This window comes from Macrosteles quadrilineatus, unplaced genomic scaffold (genome assembly GCF_028750875.1).
Source record: "Macrosteles quadrilineatus isolate MER2022 unplaced genomic scaffold, UCM_ALF_1.0 Scaffold_2__2_contigs__length_208266976, whole genome shotgun sequence".
NCBI classification, from domain to species: Eukaryota; Metazoa; Arthropoda; class Insecta; order Hemiptera; family Cicadellidae; genus Macrosteles; species Macrosteles quadrilineatus.
The window spans coordinates 128,540,379-128,557,120 of record NW_026542595.1 but is presented as its reverse complement, the minus strand read 5'-3'; the positions used below and the strand labels follow the sequence as shown (position 1 = coordinate 128,557,120).

Below are 16,742 nucleotides of genomic sequence, written 5' to 3'. Positions count from 1 at the left end.
GTCTATCTTGACTTCATATGATTTAGTTAATATGTATAATTCAAATAAGGTCAAGACAGATGATAATTGTTTTTCAATGTTTACATTTTCCTTTATTACAGTTGATCTATTATAGTTAATCATAACAATTTTTAATAAAAGAGTTTCTTCAAATGTGTGCTTATTATGAACTCTAATTCAAAGTCACAACATTTTCTGTGACTATATTATGCAGTGTCGTGATCATTAGTGTAATTGTTGAATCATACACATTTAATTAAATTCCTTTAATTTACTTGTACTTATTACTGACTTGCTCAAAATTATCAACCCAACTTAGTTTTTATGTTTTCTTAATTTTGAACCAAGCAAAATTGTTTAGAAAGCTAAATTGCCGCGCCGTAGTTCTACGCCCAACCATGAGCTCAGGGAAATGAAATCTATCATTATCGTTATCTACTGAAATTTGTTATTCGATGACAAGCTTGATTTTCTCAATCAATAATAAATCTTATCGACGATTAGCTTAACTATTCTGAAGCGACACTCTACAAAGTCTTGTATGTAATAAGCTAAATCGTTTTCTACATCTAACAAATATAATCTACAAAATTCCATACACCATACTGCCATACACCTTTCCAAATCTTATCTATAGCTAAACTGTCCTGGAAAACTACCCTATTCTGCTCCAAAATAAAATGATATATGTACATATCAGACGTAATTAAACTCAGCCATAGCGAATCACAATCGATCATTATTTTAGAATAATGATGCAGTGTACGCAGCGAAATGCCAGCAAAAGCTTACATTGTGTTGTTATGTAAAGACTGCATGTATGGCTCAATACAGCTTACAGTTTCATCCATACTTATCCTGACTCTCACGTAAGCTGTAAGCTGTAATCCTCTATAACGAGATGTGACGTCACACCGCTATGTCATGTGCACTGAACCACTGAACCTCATGTCAATATCCACCCTGTCCTAACGTTTGGTATGTTTTACTATGGTAATTCACAATTTGCCATGAAGTTTTGTACGATAATTATATTTTTCTTCCTTTCTGGAACGCGTATTACTATTATGGCCAATAGAGATGGGGACCGAACTGCACGTGTTTTTACCCAAATATGGAGGGTTCTCTTATAATGGACTTATATTCCTTAGTAGCTTTGTTTTAAGACATGCTCACTATTAATCGAGGACCATTTATTAAAAATTTAAGGATATATGAGTCTAGTTTATTACCGTCATCTCGGGATCACACCGGTGGCCTTTAGGTTATTCCGCTAGCAATATAACCACTCTACTGATAGATTCTGTGTACACTTAAGTTATATTTTCATAGTATAATTGCTCAAAATACATTAGGTACTTGCGTTCAAATAAAATCTACAGCTTATTGTTATATTGTTATTTAATTGATTTTTCTTTGATTAAATGTTGTTGTTAACAATTTGCATTTGTGTTTAAAGTGAGTTCCTTATGTTAAGTATGCGATTCTAATGTTATGTGCTTAATCTGTACCATTAATATTAGTGAGTTAAGTGGTGGATGGATTTCACAACCATTATTTTACTAGAGACCGTTGTATTTAACCCCAACGGGCTCTGTTGCTAGTGATATATATTTTAAGTTACTAATTTTGTCTTATGTAGCAATTTTATAATTCTGCAATAATTGTCTTTAACTGTAATATCTTCAGTAAGTTTGTTACATATAAGTTTTAACATTCTGCTTTAATCATGCTTCAACATCCGTGAGTTATTAACGTTAAGGGACAACACTGGTAATCACTGGTTCATCTATTTTAAAGGTAAATTACTAACTTTTTATTGATTACAGCGATACTCTTTGCTAACGACAGTTCTTTGAGGAGGTCCTCTGGTCGTTTAAGTGGCAGTTTATTATTACACTGCCTATTAAGTGTCGTCGACCGACGCAAGTTTTGACATTTAAAGGCCACTAGGGTGGGGGGGGGATGGATCAATGACGTCGCCGCTAACTTGTCTTCAATAAACATTGCTCTGCACCTGCACCGAAGGTTATTATAAGCTAAACTTTACTGCACATCTAAGAATTGTTATCAACAGAAAACTTATTGACTATCATCTAAAACGCTAAACTCTTCTCCACCTCTATGAAATCTTATATTAAGTAAAAGATAATAACTTTTTATCTTCTAACAAATCTTATCTTGAGTAAACTTAATTGTTCTGCACACCTTTCCAAGTCTGCTCTGCAATAAACTTAACTGTTCTGCACCTACACCGAAGGTTATCATAAGCTAAACTTTACTGCATATCTAAGAATTTTTATCAACAGAAAACTTATATTAAATATCATCTAAAACGCTGAACTCTTCTCCACCTCTATGAAGTCTTATCTTTAGTAAAAGATAATAACTTATCTTCTAACAAATCTTATCTTCAGTAAACTTAATTGTTCTGCACACCTTTCCAAGTCTGCTTTGCAATAAGCTAAAGTGTTCCACCGTGGCCGTGGTTCCGCCTTCCGTAAAGTGTTATCTACGATATAACTGTTCTCACTACTACAACGTCATCTAGATTTAGATTATTTTCATTAATCTTATCATTGTGCAATAAATAGACGGTTCTCATTTCAGAGGTTTAATAACTGTCTCATCCATTACTTACGACGCGGAACAGAAACTCACGTTTCGGAAAATTTGTAGCCTTAAAACGTAATCCTGTTTGGGGCGTTTCAAAATTTCATGAAAATTATTTTTTTCATACGCGATCTTTTGTTTGACGTCCACATTCAATGATACGTGCCAAAAGTGTTTGACTTTAACTTGGTTGACTAACTTCCGTTACAAACTATAACTTTTACAACAAGATGTGGTTGTTCGACTACAACGTGAATCTAGCAAAAAGCCTTTTACGTAAATACAATCTGGAAATTGTGAAATCCATTTGAAAATGGAGCTGGGTTTGAAGTGCAAGAAACAATCAGTTTCATTGAAAGAAGTAAAATATTCTGCGCTGTGTATTATGTATTGTTCTGGCCTTGGAGTGGTGTAAACAAAACTGGAGCTTTAAGAAAGTTCTTTGCATTGTTATTTCCCGCAAGACTTTTACGTATTAAGAGAAAAATCTGTGTATAAAGTCCTTCAATCCCCAACTGTGTTTATTGAAAATTTCCCGGTTTTTCCTTTTAGCAAATTACCACCCACTATAGGCGGTTTTCGCTTTTAAGCTTCTATTTTATTAGCAAATCAAAAAGCTAATAATATTGTTTTGATTATTATAGCTTCTTTATTTTCTCGTTATAACTAAATTGAGTGTTCTCCACTTGATTCTTAACCATACAATATATCTTAACCCAAGTTTAGAATTAGAAGGCACTATAATTAACCAACACTGTGTAAGCATTAATAGCCTTTTACCAAGAACCATTATAACTATAGAAAGTATGCCAGGTTTCAACAATTTGCATGAAAACATCTGTTACGCAATGATCGATGGTTTCTAAACAGCTGTTGTGATGACAAAACGTCATCAGCTGCTGGTTGTTGATGCCAGCTGTTCTAAATACTGTATCGTTCCAATCAGGTTTTGCGACTTGCCAAAGAAGAAGATTTTTTTTATTAATTAAAGAAGAATATTTATTTTTCTGTGTTCGTCGGTACAGCCTGTGAGCCTGATGATAGCGCCACACAGATGCCGAAACTAATTGTGTTTGCAACAACATTGTATTGTCTAATAGCAGGCATTTAATATTACCTTTTAGAACCTTTTAATATTATTTGGCAATCCGGAGACTATCTTCAATTTTCTATTTTCGTTTTCCAAATAAAAATGAGAGACCTGCACTTGTGAAAGTAACCACAGCTGGGAAAACACTCCTAGAGAACAAATTTGAACAAACATTCGTCATCCAACAAATAAATCTATATTTTCTCCGCCTGCCTCAAAGAAATGTGGGGTTTGGCAGGTTATGTAGTGTATTTGTAGTGTGTAGTTTTATAGTAAGTAATTAAAGAATTCCTAATTGTATACTTCTTTCATAGGCTTACACAGTAACAATAAAGCTGATAAGAGAAACTGATTTTTAAGTTCTTGGGTGTAAGCATTCTAGATATTTTTATTGATACTTTTTCTTAGTAATTTTATGACAGTCTATTCTTCCTGGTTTTAACACTCGGTTGTTATTCAGGAATAACAAGTGAAACATTAATCGTTGTTCTGTACTTAGGCTATATGTAACTACAGACCCAGATGTAAATACAGTCACAGACAATATACCACCATGGTCTATTGTCTGTGATACAGTATACACCTTAATACATATACATTAATTTGGTCACCTAACATTGAAATTATGTTGAAATGTTACTCTAGTCAATAAAGGTGTCAACAAAATAAAGGTGTACGTGGTACTGTACAAGCACCTACGTCAGCTATCACTGTTAATAATTCGTATGAAATACAGTAATTTTGTGAAAGACCTCTCTTCACTAAGTTAAACCAAAATATGACTACAGTATCAGTATTGTAGTGTTCAACAGCAGCTAATCAAGTAGTACAATACTGTAGTATAGAGCCTAGCAGAGCAGGAGATAGTTGGATCCACACAATGATGCTGTGTGGAGCGGAAGTAGTGATGTAACTCTAGAGCTCATCCCACTACAGTGCATCTGTCACTCAACGCTTCGCCCATAGATTGCATTAAAGTGGTTTACGGCACCTACTGGTGTATATTTGAAAACGTAGACGAATTGAAAACATAGAAGTGAGAATAAAATCTGTGCAGAAAGCAATTATATCCACGTCTTCTGAAGTAGAGGGCCGCCAACAGTGATGCAATTTGACCTATGCAAATGAAGGGCTAACCTTATCAAACCTAATTTGCATAGGGCAAATATTAATAGTGACGATTCTCTTCTGAAAGAGAATATTTTTATTTATCGTAGTTTGTCCATTGTAGTGGCCATCCTCAAGTTTCGCCGCGTCGGTCGTCCACCCGTGAAACGACGTCGACGTGCAATTGGCGGAAAGGCCGGTCGTTCACAGTGTCTGTGCTACTGTTGTAAACTTGTTACTGTCAGGTGCTGGGCTGCTTAGACACATCTATGTCGACACCTCTGTACCCTCAACAGTAGCACACCTTTACCGGTGACTACAGAACTACAATATTGATGCTGTCATTTTGGCATCATGGGGTTCGGCCGTGGAAACGCGTTGAAGGATAGTGAAAGAGCTTTGCAGTCGTCAAAAATATGAGAGGTTCCAGTTATTATCCTTACTATAGGCCTACTTATTTCCGGATGATTGTTACTTTAATTATTTATTTTGTGTTCGCATGTACATTGATCTTGTTTTTCGTTCGTTATCAGAATCCATCAAAGGATTACTACTCATTTATTTAGATTATCGTATTATCAGAGCGTCTAATTTGTCGGAAAAGTGGCAACATCGCCCAGTCCTGCAGATAGTGTTGAGTGGCGTCGCGGCGTTGCCACGTTGTGCAGATAATTGATTACACACCTCTACTATGGTATACCGTACTTGTGTGACAATTGTCAGAAACATCAATATATCGTGTCACGTGACCAGTCTTGATAAGTCTTGTCTTATCTCTGCACGAGACCTCGACTCACGATAATACTGCCAGTCTCTTGCTTGGGAACTTTAGTAATTTTATTTTTATGTAGTCTTGAATCACTTATAAATATAAGGTTTATTTACCTTGATTTCGTCTAGCATTCTTTATTCTTGGCAAGAATATCAATGTTCACTCATAATGCGTCAAATAATTAGACGAACATTTGTATGTTCCGAAACAATCGTTATCCACTTATCAAGGTAAATGAATCTCTTATTTATGAACCTTAGTAATGGGTCTTAAAACTTAAACTGGCTGAAAATCTGCAATTCGGAATATTCGGATCTTAAAGTACCATTCCAATTTCCAAATGGTCAGCAGTGGTAATTATTGAAGAGGCGGCATTTGTTTGGTTTCTGACTATCTATCCACCCTGTTACGAGACGAACTAAAACTTCTGTGTTGATAATATCGTAGACAAATATAATTAAATATAGGCCGACAGCAATGCTGCGGTATGCTAACTGCAGCACTGCTGTCGGTCTATATTTTATTTCATTTGTCTATTATGGGCATTACTAGCATTTTAGGTACATAGTGTTACCATTAGTGCTAAATTGGCAGCGAACGAAAAGCTGCACTGCATGTGACGTATTTGACAAGGCTTCCTCCACGTCATGTAGATAGATAATCTATCCGCGTTTTATTTGTGCTAGACACATCTTCCTGACGCATATTATTTCATACCTTAACTCTACCCAGGTCAAAAACATCTGAAAAACAAGTTTTATGATGTCTGATACGGTCTACACTAGTAAGGTATCGTTATTGTGTAGTAAGGTAGGTTTTGTGTACACAGTACACCGCCAGTCACCATCACTCATAGTCAAACACAACGAGGTAGGTCAACAACCATACCTCCACCTTGACATGCAAACATCCGATTTTTCATTTGCTTGACGTCGTGTCGCGCGGAATAACGAATGACTCGATTTTCGCCTTGTTAATCCAGTGCATCCGCCTGCTCCTTAAAAACCAATTTCTATACAGCGTTGCGGCAACGCCGGATAGGCAGTCGATATAGCGATTGAAAATGTTCTCGTAGTTGGGTATTTTCATAAACAGGAATTAGTTATAATTATATACTTGATTTATAAAATATTTCAAATCATTTTCCATTGTTGTATAAAATTATCTTAAATACAGTATTGATTTTTACGTATCGACTGTCATTTTAATGCGCTTAGAGACGCGGTACGCGCAATCGTTTATTTAACAGCCTAGATTAATCCAGGATTTTTATTGTTTGGTGTAAAAATGTGCATGGTATTTGAGACGAGAATTCCTACGATTGTGATTTGTTCATAACTGAAGTGACGCGTGGTTCGATCCCTCCACCCCTCGTACAAAACCAACCCTCCATTCACTGTACTCATCCCCTATATTCAACTGCTCCATTGTTCTTGAATCGTTCAAGCGCTTCTAAGACTATAAAATAATAGATGAATAACGAGAGTTAATTGTTTCCAACCAGCTGCATTTCCTTTAACTAGGATAAGGTTGGTTTCGCTAGTAGACAGTAACGTGCTGTTCCACTGAGCCGGAGTTAACCTCGTTACATACATACTCGGTTGTAACTGGGACAATGCGCCTGTCTCATCTGGGTGTTTATTTATTCACAATAACTATGTTGTATTTCAACAGTCCAACTATAAAAAGAAACGTACACTAAAATTTCTGAATTGAATTTGTATTTTGATTATACAAAATAATATAAGCCATTACATGACACGTTGAGTTTTTCAAAATTTAAAGGAGAGATTTAATAATTGTTCCTTCAATTTATATTGATACGCAAGAATCAATTAACAGATACCGGTACACAACTTGTTAATAAACGGAATGGAATGTATTATGTCCATATCCTCTATATCAATTATCAAGTTATTGCAACATAATGACGTAGAACTTTGAGCACAGTTCACTAATATAAGTAACTGTACATACGTTACGTATTACTGTATTGACAATTTTACAGTTTGGGACATTCGTTTACAGTGCTTAAGATTCAAACGTGAACAATCTAACAGTAATGTATTATACTAACTACCAAAAGTGTATTCAGAGATTTTTTTACAAAACTTATTTCCATACTTGACTGCGGTAGTTTCTGTCAAAGCCAGCCCTAGTACCTATTTGAACTTCATAAGAATTTCCTCGCCAAACTTTGTGCAAAGTCAGGACAGCAAGGAGACGTCTCCACATTTACAACACAATCTGGTCCAGATTGCTTTGCCCTACCCCAACTCAACTCTACTTTTCACATCTTTTTCGACTTTTCCTCACTTTCAGGTAACATGAATTATTCTAGGAAGTAATATTTCTTTTGAAAGTTAGGTGCAGTTTCAGGTTCTTACGAAGTTGTAGAACCGCGTGCGATACACAATTTGGCTACAATAAGGTCTTTGTAGGTGTCACGGATCGGATTGTATTAGAGCATTAGAGGTGGCTATGATACTATGCGATTCGCAACGGTTTTAAACCCCCGCTCCCCCCGGAAGCAAAAAACAAAACCGGTTACGGCCAGAACACACATGTTGATACTACACGCGGTCACAAACAATAACGAATACTTTAACAAATTAAAAACATGTTTTAAGACCAAAAATAAATTAGTGACTCATTAATTTATAATTTGTTCCCTTTTTTGTACAGTAGTAACATCACTACTTATTAATATGTTGGCCCAGAGTAAAGGGCCTATTGATGGTTAGCAGGTTTTAACACAATTATTTTTTATCTCTAAGATTGTTTCAACAGATTGATTACAGTATATAGATTAGAGTTGTCTTGAAAATCAGAATTTCCCCGGAATAATGCTTGCTTGGTAAAGGGGGTTTACTGCAGGGCTAGAGATAACTGTGGGTTTGCAGTAAAAACGATTTACATGTGAAACACGGTGTAAGTGTAAAACCAAATTCGGTTCAGTTTTCGAATCCTAGAATATCAGAAAATAGCGATAAACTAATTTTGCCAACACTCGAACCTCGAACGGTCGGTGTTTAGTTGACGTGGAATCTCCGCTATAATTACGTAAGCTGTACGACGCGGCGGCGTTCACGACAAAGGTGCAGCCACATCAGGTCGTTTCGTTTCGCCATCTTGTTTTATTCAGAACAACACCAGCGACGATAAGCTCCATTGGAAGCTATCTGAATATCAAATACCAATGTGTGATGTTTTGAAAACTCGGAATTTCCATTTTTTTAATGTCATTATACAAGTTTTGCCTTGATGACGTGTAAAATTATGAAAATTGACTAACTACATTGTTTAGCCATAACATCATGACAGGGCGCACTATCTGGTGGCGACGACAGCAACTATCTCATTGATTTGTACGTTGACCTCAACACCGCACTGCGCTCTTGTGGTGAAGCTTTGAACTACCTCGGCTTTACTCAAATACATTGTCATTTTTCCTTTGGCCTTTTTTTTGTAGGTTTTCATTTTTACTTTTTTACTTAGGACTTTTTTCTACTCATCTTTTACTTAGGACATTGGGATTTCTGATTGAAGTATTTGGACATTTTTGTATTAGAATTTGTTGAGTTAATTCATTCAGTGATGAATATATTATGAGTTATGGTTAAACCAAAGATTACACATTTGGTTATACCATAGATAAAAGGAGTATGTTATACTAAGAAACTCAGTTGGGACTGGTCTGGGAGTGTACAGTAATTCTTTTCTTTGCTGTTGAGGTTTATTAACCTATCTGTTCCTGATCATTGGGCTTTATAACAATGATCCTGGCTGATGAAACAGCTGATCTTAGTCAGTAACAAAGGTACACAATTTTCTCACCCCCATTGCACACTCACCCTACACTCATGTTTGGGTTAAAATACATGTGGCACCCCATCAAAGATTGATAATTGATAGAGAAACTAAATTATAAATCTTGTGTAATCTATTATTTACAATATTATTTATAGAAAAATGTTTGTAGGATATTACAACGTTCCAAACAAGTATTGATTAAATAACTTTAATAAAATTCTTAGTATTCAGTTGATTAATGTCTTGTCAGAGTTTGCTTCCAGTTGTTTGGAAAAATTCATCTTTGTAGGATAATTTCTTTCCACACAATGTCAATGGGTGCACATGCCAAAGGTTGAGGTGGCATTTCTTGTGTGGTGTTGTGGTCTTTATTTCTCATTTGAGAGGTAGAGAAAGATTGCTTTGCTTTTGTAGAATGTCGTTGAATTGAGAATTTTCAGTTCGTTGTTGTGTTTCAGTGCAGAGACTTTGTGAAGGCAGGAGCAGAGGAAGGACTGACTCCAGGAGATGTGGTCCAGGCAGCCGACATTACCTTCTCATGTGTGGCCGACCCCCAGGCTGCCAAAGATGTCAGTACCAACACACTAAAACTAAAATTAACTCTTAATCCATCCATTGGATGTGGATAAACAGCTGCATTGTTTGTGTAAAATCACACCAAATATCTTATCACTTAATTGAGGCTTGTTCAGACACCAAAGAACAGTAATTGGAATTAAAAATAGCCTGAACTATCAGAAGTCATAGCTTACAAAAATGAATGTATAAGTTTAAAAGCACTTAGGCTTACTGTAATGTGTGCAGTACTACAACACTAAACTAAATAGTTTGGAAACCAGCAATAAAATCTGTGGACCAATCAGTGTCAAAAGGACAGGTTGATGGAGCATTTGTAAGAGAACAGTAGAACCTTGATAACAAGACTCTCTTGAGGATTATTAAACAAGACTTGTTATCAAGGGTGACTTGTTATCGAGTTTCTACTGTGTTCGCAAAAGAGAACGCATGAGAATGCTATGAGATTATTGCATCATTGGCAACTTAACAGTTATTTATTTACTTGCAAGGATGCTTTAGTAAATGAGCCCAGTGGGTCCGAGCCTAGGGGCGCAAGGAAGGGGTAAATTCCCCGCAAGGAAGAGAGAAGCACGGCTATAACTCTTGAGCTCATAGCACGTAACATACAAACCAAGGGTCTGTTTACTAGGGACTGTTTGGGAGTCGGGATAGTTTTAATGTATGGATGTAAGTTATTGATATGTAGTAATGTCACATGTTTACAGATGGTGTTTGGCAACTGTGGAGTGCTGCCTGAAGCCGGTCCCAGCAAAGGCTATGTTGAGATGACTGGAATTGACGCAGAGACTTCCCAGGACATAGCTGAGGTAATTGTAGCACTTCAACTTACATTTTCATTTTTACAATTTTGTAAGATGAATTTCAATATCTTACTTTGACAATAAACTATGTTTGATCCTCAATTTAAGTCATGCAAGGTTCAATAGACTTAAGCACACACTGTATCTTTTTAAGCAGATTCAATATTAATTACCTCTACCACAGCAAACCTGCATACTAAGTAAATTTTCATTAGCCTAATTGGCGTTTCCCTAAGGCGTTTCCTTGTACTTGCCAGATTAATTCCCTTACAATAAATATAGGTTTAGGGAGTATTTAGGTTTGCTGCTACAGGGAAGTGTGTGTTTTTTTGTTGTGAAATATTAAAAGCTTACTATGAAGTAAATAAATTTGATCATAATATATCCATAAATAAATGAACTTAAAAAATTTGTTTATTCTCTATAAGAATAACATGGAAGTTTTAAATCCCTAACCTAAACCCCCTAACCTGAGTACAAATGCAGTTGTAGCTACTATAACTAGGTGTGTTGTCCGCAGGCTATCACAGGCAAGGGAGGCAGGTACCTGGAGGCACAGGTACAAGGCAGTAAGACACAAGCGGAGGAAGGTACCTTGGTGATACTGGCTGCTGGGGACAGGTCACTGTTTGACGAGTGTCAGAGCTGCTTTGAGGCTATGGGGAAGAACTCCTTCTACCTGGGTAAGCAGACACTGAAAATGAAAATATCTATTGACTGTGAAGAAAAATAGACATTCCATTTTTATATCTTCGTTGTTGGTAGTTACGGAACAACTATGAAGTACAGTTTAGATAGCCTAATGTTTAATTAATCAATCATAGAAATTAAAAGGCTATGTCTAATCAAAGAGATCAACAACAGTAGTTTTACAATGTTATTTTAATTTCCGTCAACTTAAAATCTACAAATGTATACACAATGTAAATGTTGTTTATTGATTTGAATTTTTATAAATAATTTTCGGTTAACCCAGAATTCAGCCCAACGGGGTCTGGTTAAAAGGGGGTATTTTTAATTTTTTTTAAGGGATTGGTCTTTAATTAAATAAGTCTTTAATTTTAACCAAGCCCACTTTATTATCCTGATGTATGGCAAAGTTGGCGGTGGATGTGGTGTTGGCTGACTAAGCGGGGTTGCAGCAGAAGAATTGATTGGAAGTCATGATATTATATGATGTACTCTGTATAGGTGAGGTGGGCAATGCGTCCAAGATGAACCTAGTACTGCAGCTGATGGCAGGGGTAACATTGGCGGGGTTGGCGGAGGGAATGGCGTTGGCTGACAGAGCGGGGTTGCAGCAGAAGGATGTGTTGGAAGTGATGGAGCTCACATCTCTAGCCTGCCCCACTATACTGGACAAGGGCAAAGGTAAATCAGCTAGGCTCTAAACTAAATACACAACTGAGAAACCAGACATCAAAGTTGTCTCTCTAATAAGTAAGTTTTCTTCTAGAAATAGGTCAAGGCCAGGATTTTGATTTGTAAAATTAAAATATGGGAATAACAGCCAGATTAAGCTTACATTAGAAAAAAAAACACATTTAGGCAATAGAATACACAGGCAACACAATATTTTTTTTTATTTAGGGACTTTGTCAGTTGTAGACAGAGAGTAGAAAAAGAGTGCAGAGGTAGAATCTCTTTTTGTCTTGCTTGAGAAAGCCCCCCAGGGTAAAAATATTGTGTATTGTCTCTTACCTACCTGTACATTTTCTAAGGTAAGCTAACTGTTATCCCTTTAATCTACGAAATCAATAATGAATTAGTAACATAGAACTAGTCTTCCTCCGCTATTGCTATTCCCAAGTTGGGCATCGTCTAGGGCTCACTATTTTTTCACCATTTGACACCTTCATTCTCCTCATTAACTCAATTTTTCTATAAATGTCTTCACACACCCATATCCAATCCATCTTAGTCTTGTTTTCCTTCTAGCTGCCGGCAACTACCCCATTTCTGATCCCTTCATTTATCTATTACTTTGTTCCAAGTATTTTAAACTCAATAGTCCTTAAAAGATTTTTTCCATCTTGTATTATGTTCCAGCTCTTATTTTTTTTTATATCTTGGTCTTGGTGTTGAAGTAATTGACCTAAAATAGTTTTGACATCATCCTAGATAAAGTATCAACTTAGTATAGTTACAACTCAAATTGACTGATATAATTTTTAAAATGTCCGAAATGTTTATTAATTGTCTATCATCTTCACTGGTATGTTTGTTTTGCAGCCATTATTGATGCCAGTTTCCCCACCCATTTGCCCCTCCAACATCTGCAGAAGGACCTCAAGTTGTCCTTGAGTCTAGGGGATCAATTGGAGCAGCCCCTGCCTCTCACAGCTTCTGCTAACGAGGTAAACACTCGGTCACAATATTATTTAAAAAATAACATTTGATTAAAAGAAAGAGAATAGAGTTTACATAATGGAAGCAAACAAAATTTAATAAAGTACTTAATATTTTTACAAACTCCAGTAAATGAGTTGGGTTTACACTTGAAAAGTGTTGATTGACCATTCGGCCAAGTGCATTATCATAGACAAAAAGCATGAAATATAGACTGTCAGCCGTGCTGCGGTTGCCATGGTTACCATAGGTTCCGGCGCACACCGCTGTAGTTTACGTAGCGCGTACGCCGTAACTAACGTGGTGCTCCAAGCGGTGTGCGCCAGAACCTATGGTAACCGCAGCACAGCTGACGGTCTATTTAATTCTTTTTGTCTATGTCATTATTTAAACTATTTGTTTAGAACGTCCTCAACAGTAAAGTAAACTACAAATACATTTCATATCCGTCAGTGGTGTTTTACTAGTGACGCAATTAAGCTGCGATTAACGCAGTGTGATTCGTACTCTGGGGTTGCCGGAACCACTGATCCCTTTGAAACCAATGGGACTGTTTTCTTTGCGACGCGGTGCACATCTAACTGCCAACTGCGGAGCATGCAGCATGATTGAGAACATAACCTTGAGAGCAGTTTGTTGCAAACCACGTTGCCGAACTGGGCTATTGTTAAGAACTATGGAGGAAACTAGTTTGAGTGATGTTATTAAGTTCACTGTTGATGACGACAGTTTATTAATTGACTGTGTGTGTCTTATTATTAAGTACTGTTCTATCTCAGTTTGTTGGCACTATGACTTCTTATTTGTCTGATTTACTACCCTCTATCTATGTGCCATTAGGTTATTAAAGATTTCTCAAAATAGTCTTACAGTACTGACCTCAAATGTTGAATGTTGCAGGTGTTCAAGCATGCTAAGCGTCTGGGCTACGGCGAACACGACGCATCAGCTGTCTACATTCGTGCACGTTTCTAATCTCATACACTCGGGCGGCATGTTTCATACATTTTCAACAACTTTGGTTTAATTTTGACTCATTTTCATTATATTTAAATGTAATGAACCCCCTGAATAAATTAGAGTTCTAGGTTTAGTTTGATATATTTGTTACTAGATATTATTTTGACTTTTTATTGGATGATGAGATCAACTTGGTTTTAATCAGAGATGTATTAATTATGATCATTGACATTATTTATTTGTTTGTATGTGCTTCAATTCATAAAACTAGCCTAAAAATAAGTAAGATGTATTTGTTTTGATATTGGATAAATGATATCGATTGTAAGAATTTGTTAAAATTTTAGATTTATATATATGGTTTAAAAGAGATGATACATTTTTGTGTGTTGTAGTTAAAACTGAGGTCACCTGACACTTAAAGTTGGGTCTCTTGATAAATCAAGTATTTACTTAAGTAGCGATTTATAATTTTTGTAATAATATTACCAGTAAATATCTGAACACAAATTTAAAGGTGGAATTCAATATTCCTCAGTAATTTTGAGCAGAACGCCTTCTTATTTTGCAAAAACTCCTTAACATATTTTTTATGTGTAGATTTTTGTTAACATTTATAAATTACTACCTACTAAAGCAATTAGCTTCTGCTTCAACTACATTACACACAAGACTAGTTTTAAAATTGACCAATATAATTAAGATTAAGATATATTTTGGAAAGATATTTTGTGGCGATTCAATTATTATCATGGTACAAAGAGTATTTGTCAGCGTGTCAGCTAATTTATGTGTGTAGATAGAACATAGTTATTATGGACATGTGGTATTTTAGTTTGGAAAATTTTATAGTTGGCATTTATCATTTTGTACGTTTTTTTTAGTTTAGATAAATTAATGTGTAATCGACTATGGCGTATGCAATTACTGTTAATCCAACTATCACTGTTTTTAATTTCAATAAAGTTATGTATTTTTATTCCTGCCTATAATTACCACATTTTAAATTCACCATTTGATTGTTAATTGATAAAACCTCTCTTATGGTACTAGCTTTCATCAAGATTATTTGGACTTTTCAAATTTTAAACAAATTTGGACAGCTGGCACCATTAAAAACAATAAATATTCTTTTGAGTGTTTGAAAGGATACTTAGAGATGTGCCAAGCAGTTACTTGGGCGAAACAGCTGCAGCTAGTTCCAAGGTCGCCGTGGAACTCGTTCCAAAAGCAGTTCCAGCTGCAGCTGGTTTTGCCCGCTGCAGCTGGTTTTCCGGCTGCAGCGGAGCTATGGCTGTAGTCGTAGTGGAACGAGGCAAAAGGGCGGATGAACAAAATCTCAGTTTATTGACATAATTTGAGACGGATTAGTTTAAGCCGTTCTTGAATTAGAATATTGTTTTATATAATGCAAAATAGCGGCTGTAAAGAAATCAATATCGTGTTTTGGAAATGTTGTACAAGTAATTAATTATTTTAGTTTGTCTATGTAAGGTCTAAAAATGATACGTGACAAGGCCGGTATAAATTATTTTAGAGGTTCTTCATATTATGCATTTATTCATACTATAAATTTTTTTATTGTTAAAATAATATTATTCAAACACCACTTACACTAACTCTTAATATAAAATTCTAAAGTTAATAGCGAAAAAATCCTGAATTAAGTTAAACACAAACAATTATTACGGTACTGATTACTGAGGAAGAGATAATTAAATTTGTATATATTATGAGCACGACTTAACTGGGACTGATGTACTTTTATTTAATTCCTGCCTGAAAAAAAATAAAAAACAGAAAATGATTAATTTCTCTTAAGGCATGTCAACCATATCCGCTAATCAAACCTTTGTTTACAATAGACCAAATAAGTCAAAACGCATCAGCTGCACAGGCTAGAACTTAATAGCTAAATGTTTAGTGAGAGTATTAATAAACCAGCTGCAGCTGTTTTGTTGTAACTGTATGTGTTTTACAAATCCAGTTACTCCGGAACCTATTTTTAAAAATTTACAAAAAGGCTGCAGCTGTTTGTGCGGAACTACATTCAAATCGTTCCACCAAGCTGCAGCTGAAAAAGTAGTTCCAGTGGAACTGGAACTGGATTGTGGTTCCGCTTGGAACGGTGGAACGAGTTCCACTCTCGGAACGGTGGATAAATGTAGTTCCAGCTGCAGCGACACATCTCTAGGGATACATATTTTCTTTGGCTCTTTGTGCCAAAGGAACTGTTGCATAAAATACCAACTCTACCAACAACATGATTGAAAACTGTTAACAACATGTTTTAAACAAAAGTTTACAACAAAAGAATAATAGGGTAGTATTGTTGTAAACATCTGCTCGCTACAAAATGTCTGAAACGTTTGTTGATAACACTGTTTGCCAAAGTATGTTTAAAACATTGTATTGATTACTCTTGATTTCTGGAAACTCTTTGTTTGATTAAAAACATGGCTTATAAACAGAGAGCCATTTTTTTATGTGCAATTTGCAAATTTTTGTGAAATATGTCACAAAACTTAAAAAATATGGAGAAAACACAACACTTAAGTTTCGTTTAAAGAAATAAAACAATTTCAGTATTAAGGTCGATTCACATATCAGTTACGGCACGTCACAGTAAAGTCACTTCAGGCACGTCACAGTTAACAAA

General features: G+C 35.7%; 1 protein-coding gene across 1 annotated transcript; it reads left to right on the top strand.

Moving 5' to 3' along the window:
* Positions 1-9,793: 9,793 nt before the first annotated feature.
* LOC128986392 (cytokine-like nuclear factor N-PAC) lies at positions 9,794-15,062 on the top strand. The gene is made up of 6 exons (XM_054406745.1): positions 9,794-9,964; positions 10,679-10,780; positions 11,295-11,457; positions 11,966-12,145; positions 13,007-13,131; positions 14,024-15,062. The coding sequence occupies exons 2-6, from the start codon at positions 10,679-10,681 to the stop codon at positions 14,096-14,098; spliced, it is 645 nt and encodes a 214-aa protein (XP_054262720.1). The 5' UTR covers positions 9,794-9,964; the 3' UTR covers positions 14,099-15,062.
* The last annotated feature ends 1,680 nt before the right edge of the window (positions 15,063-16,742 follow it).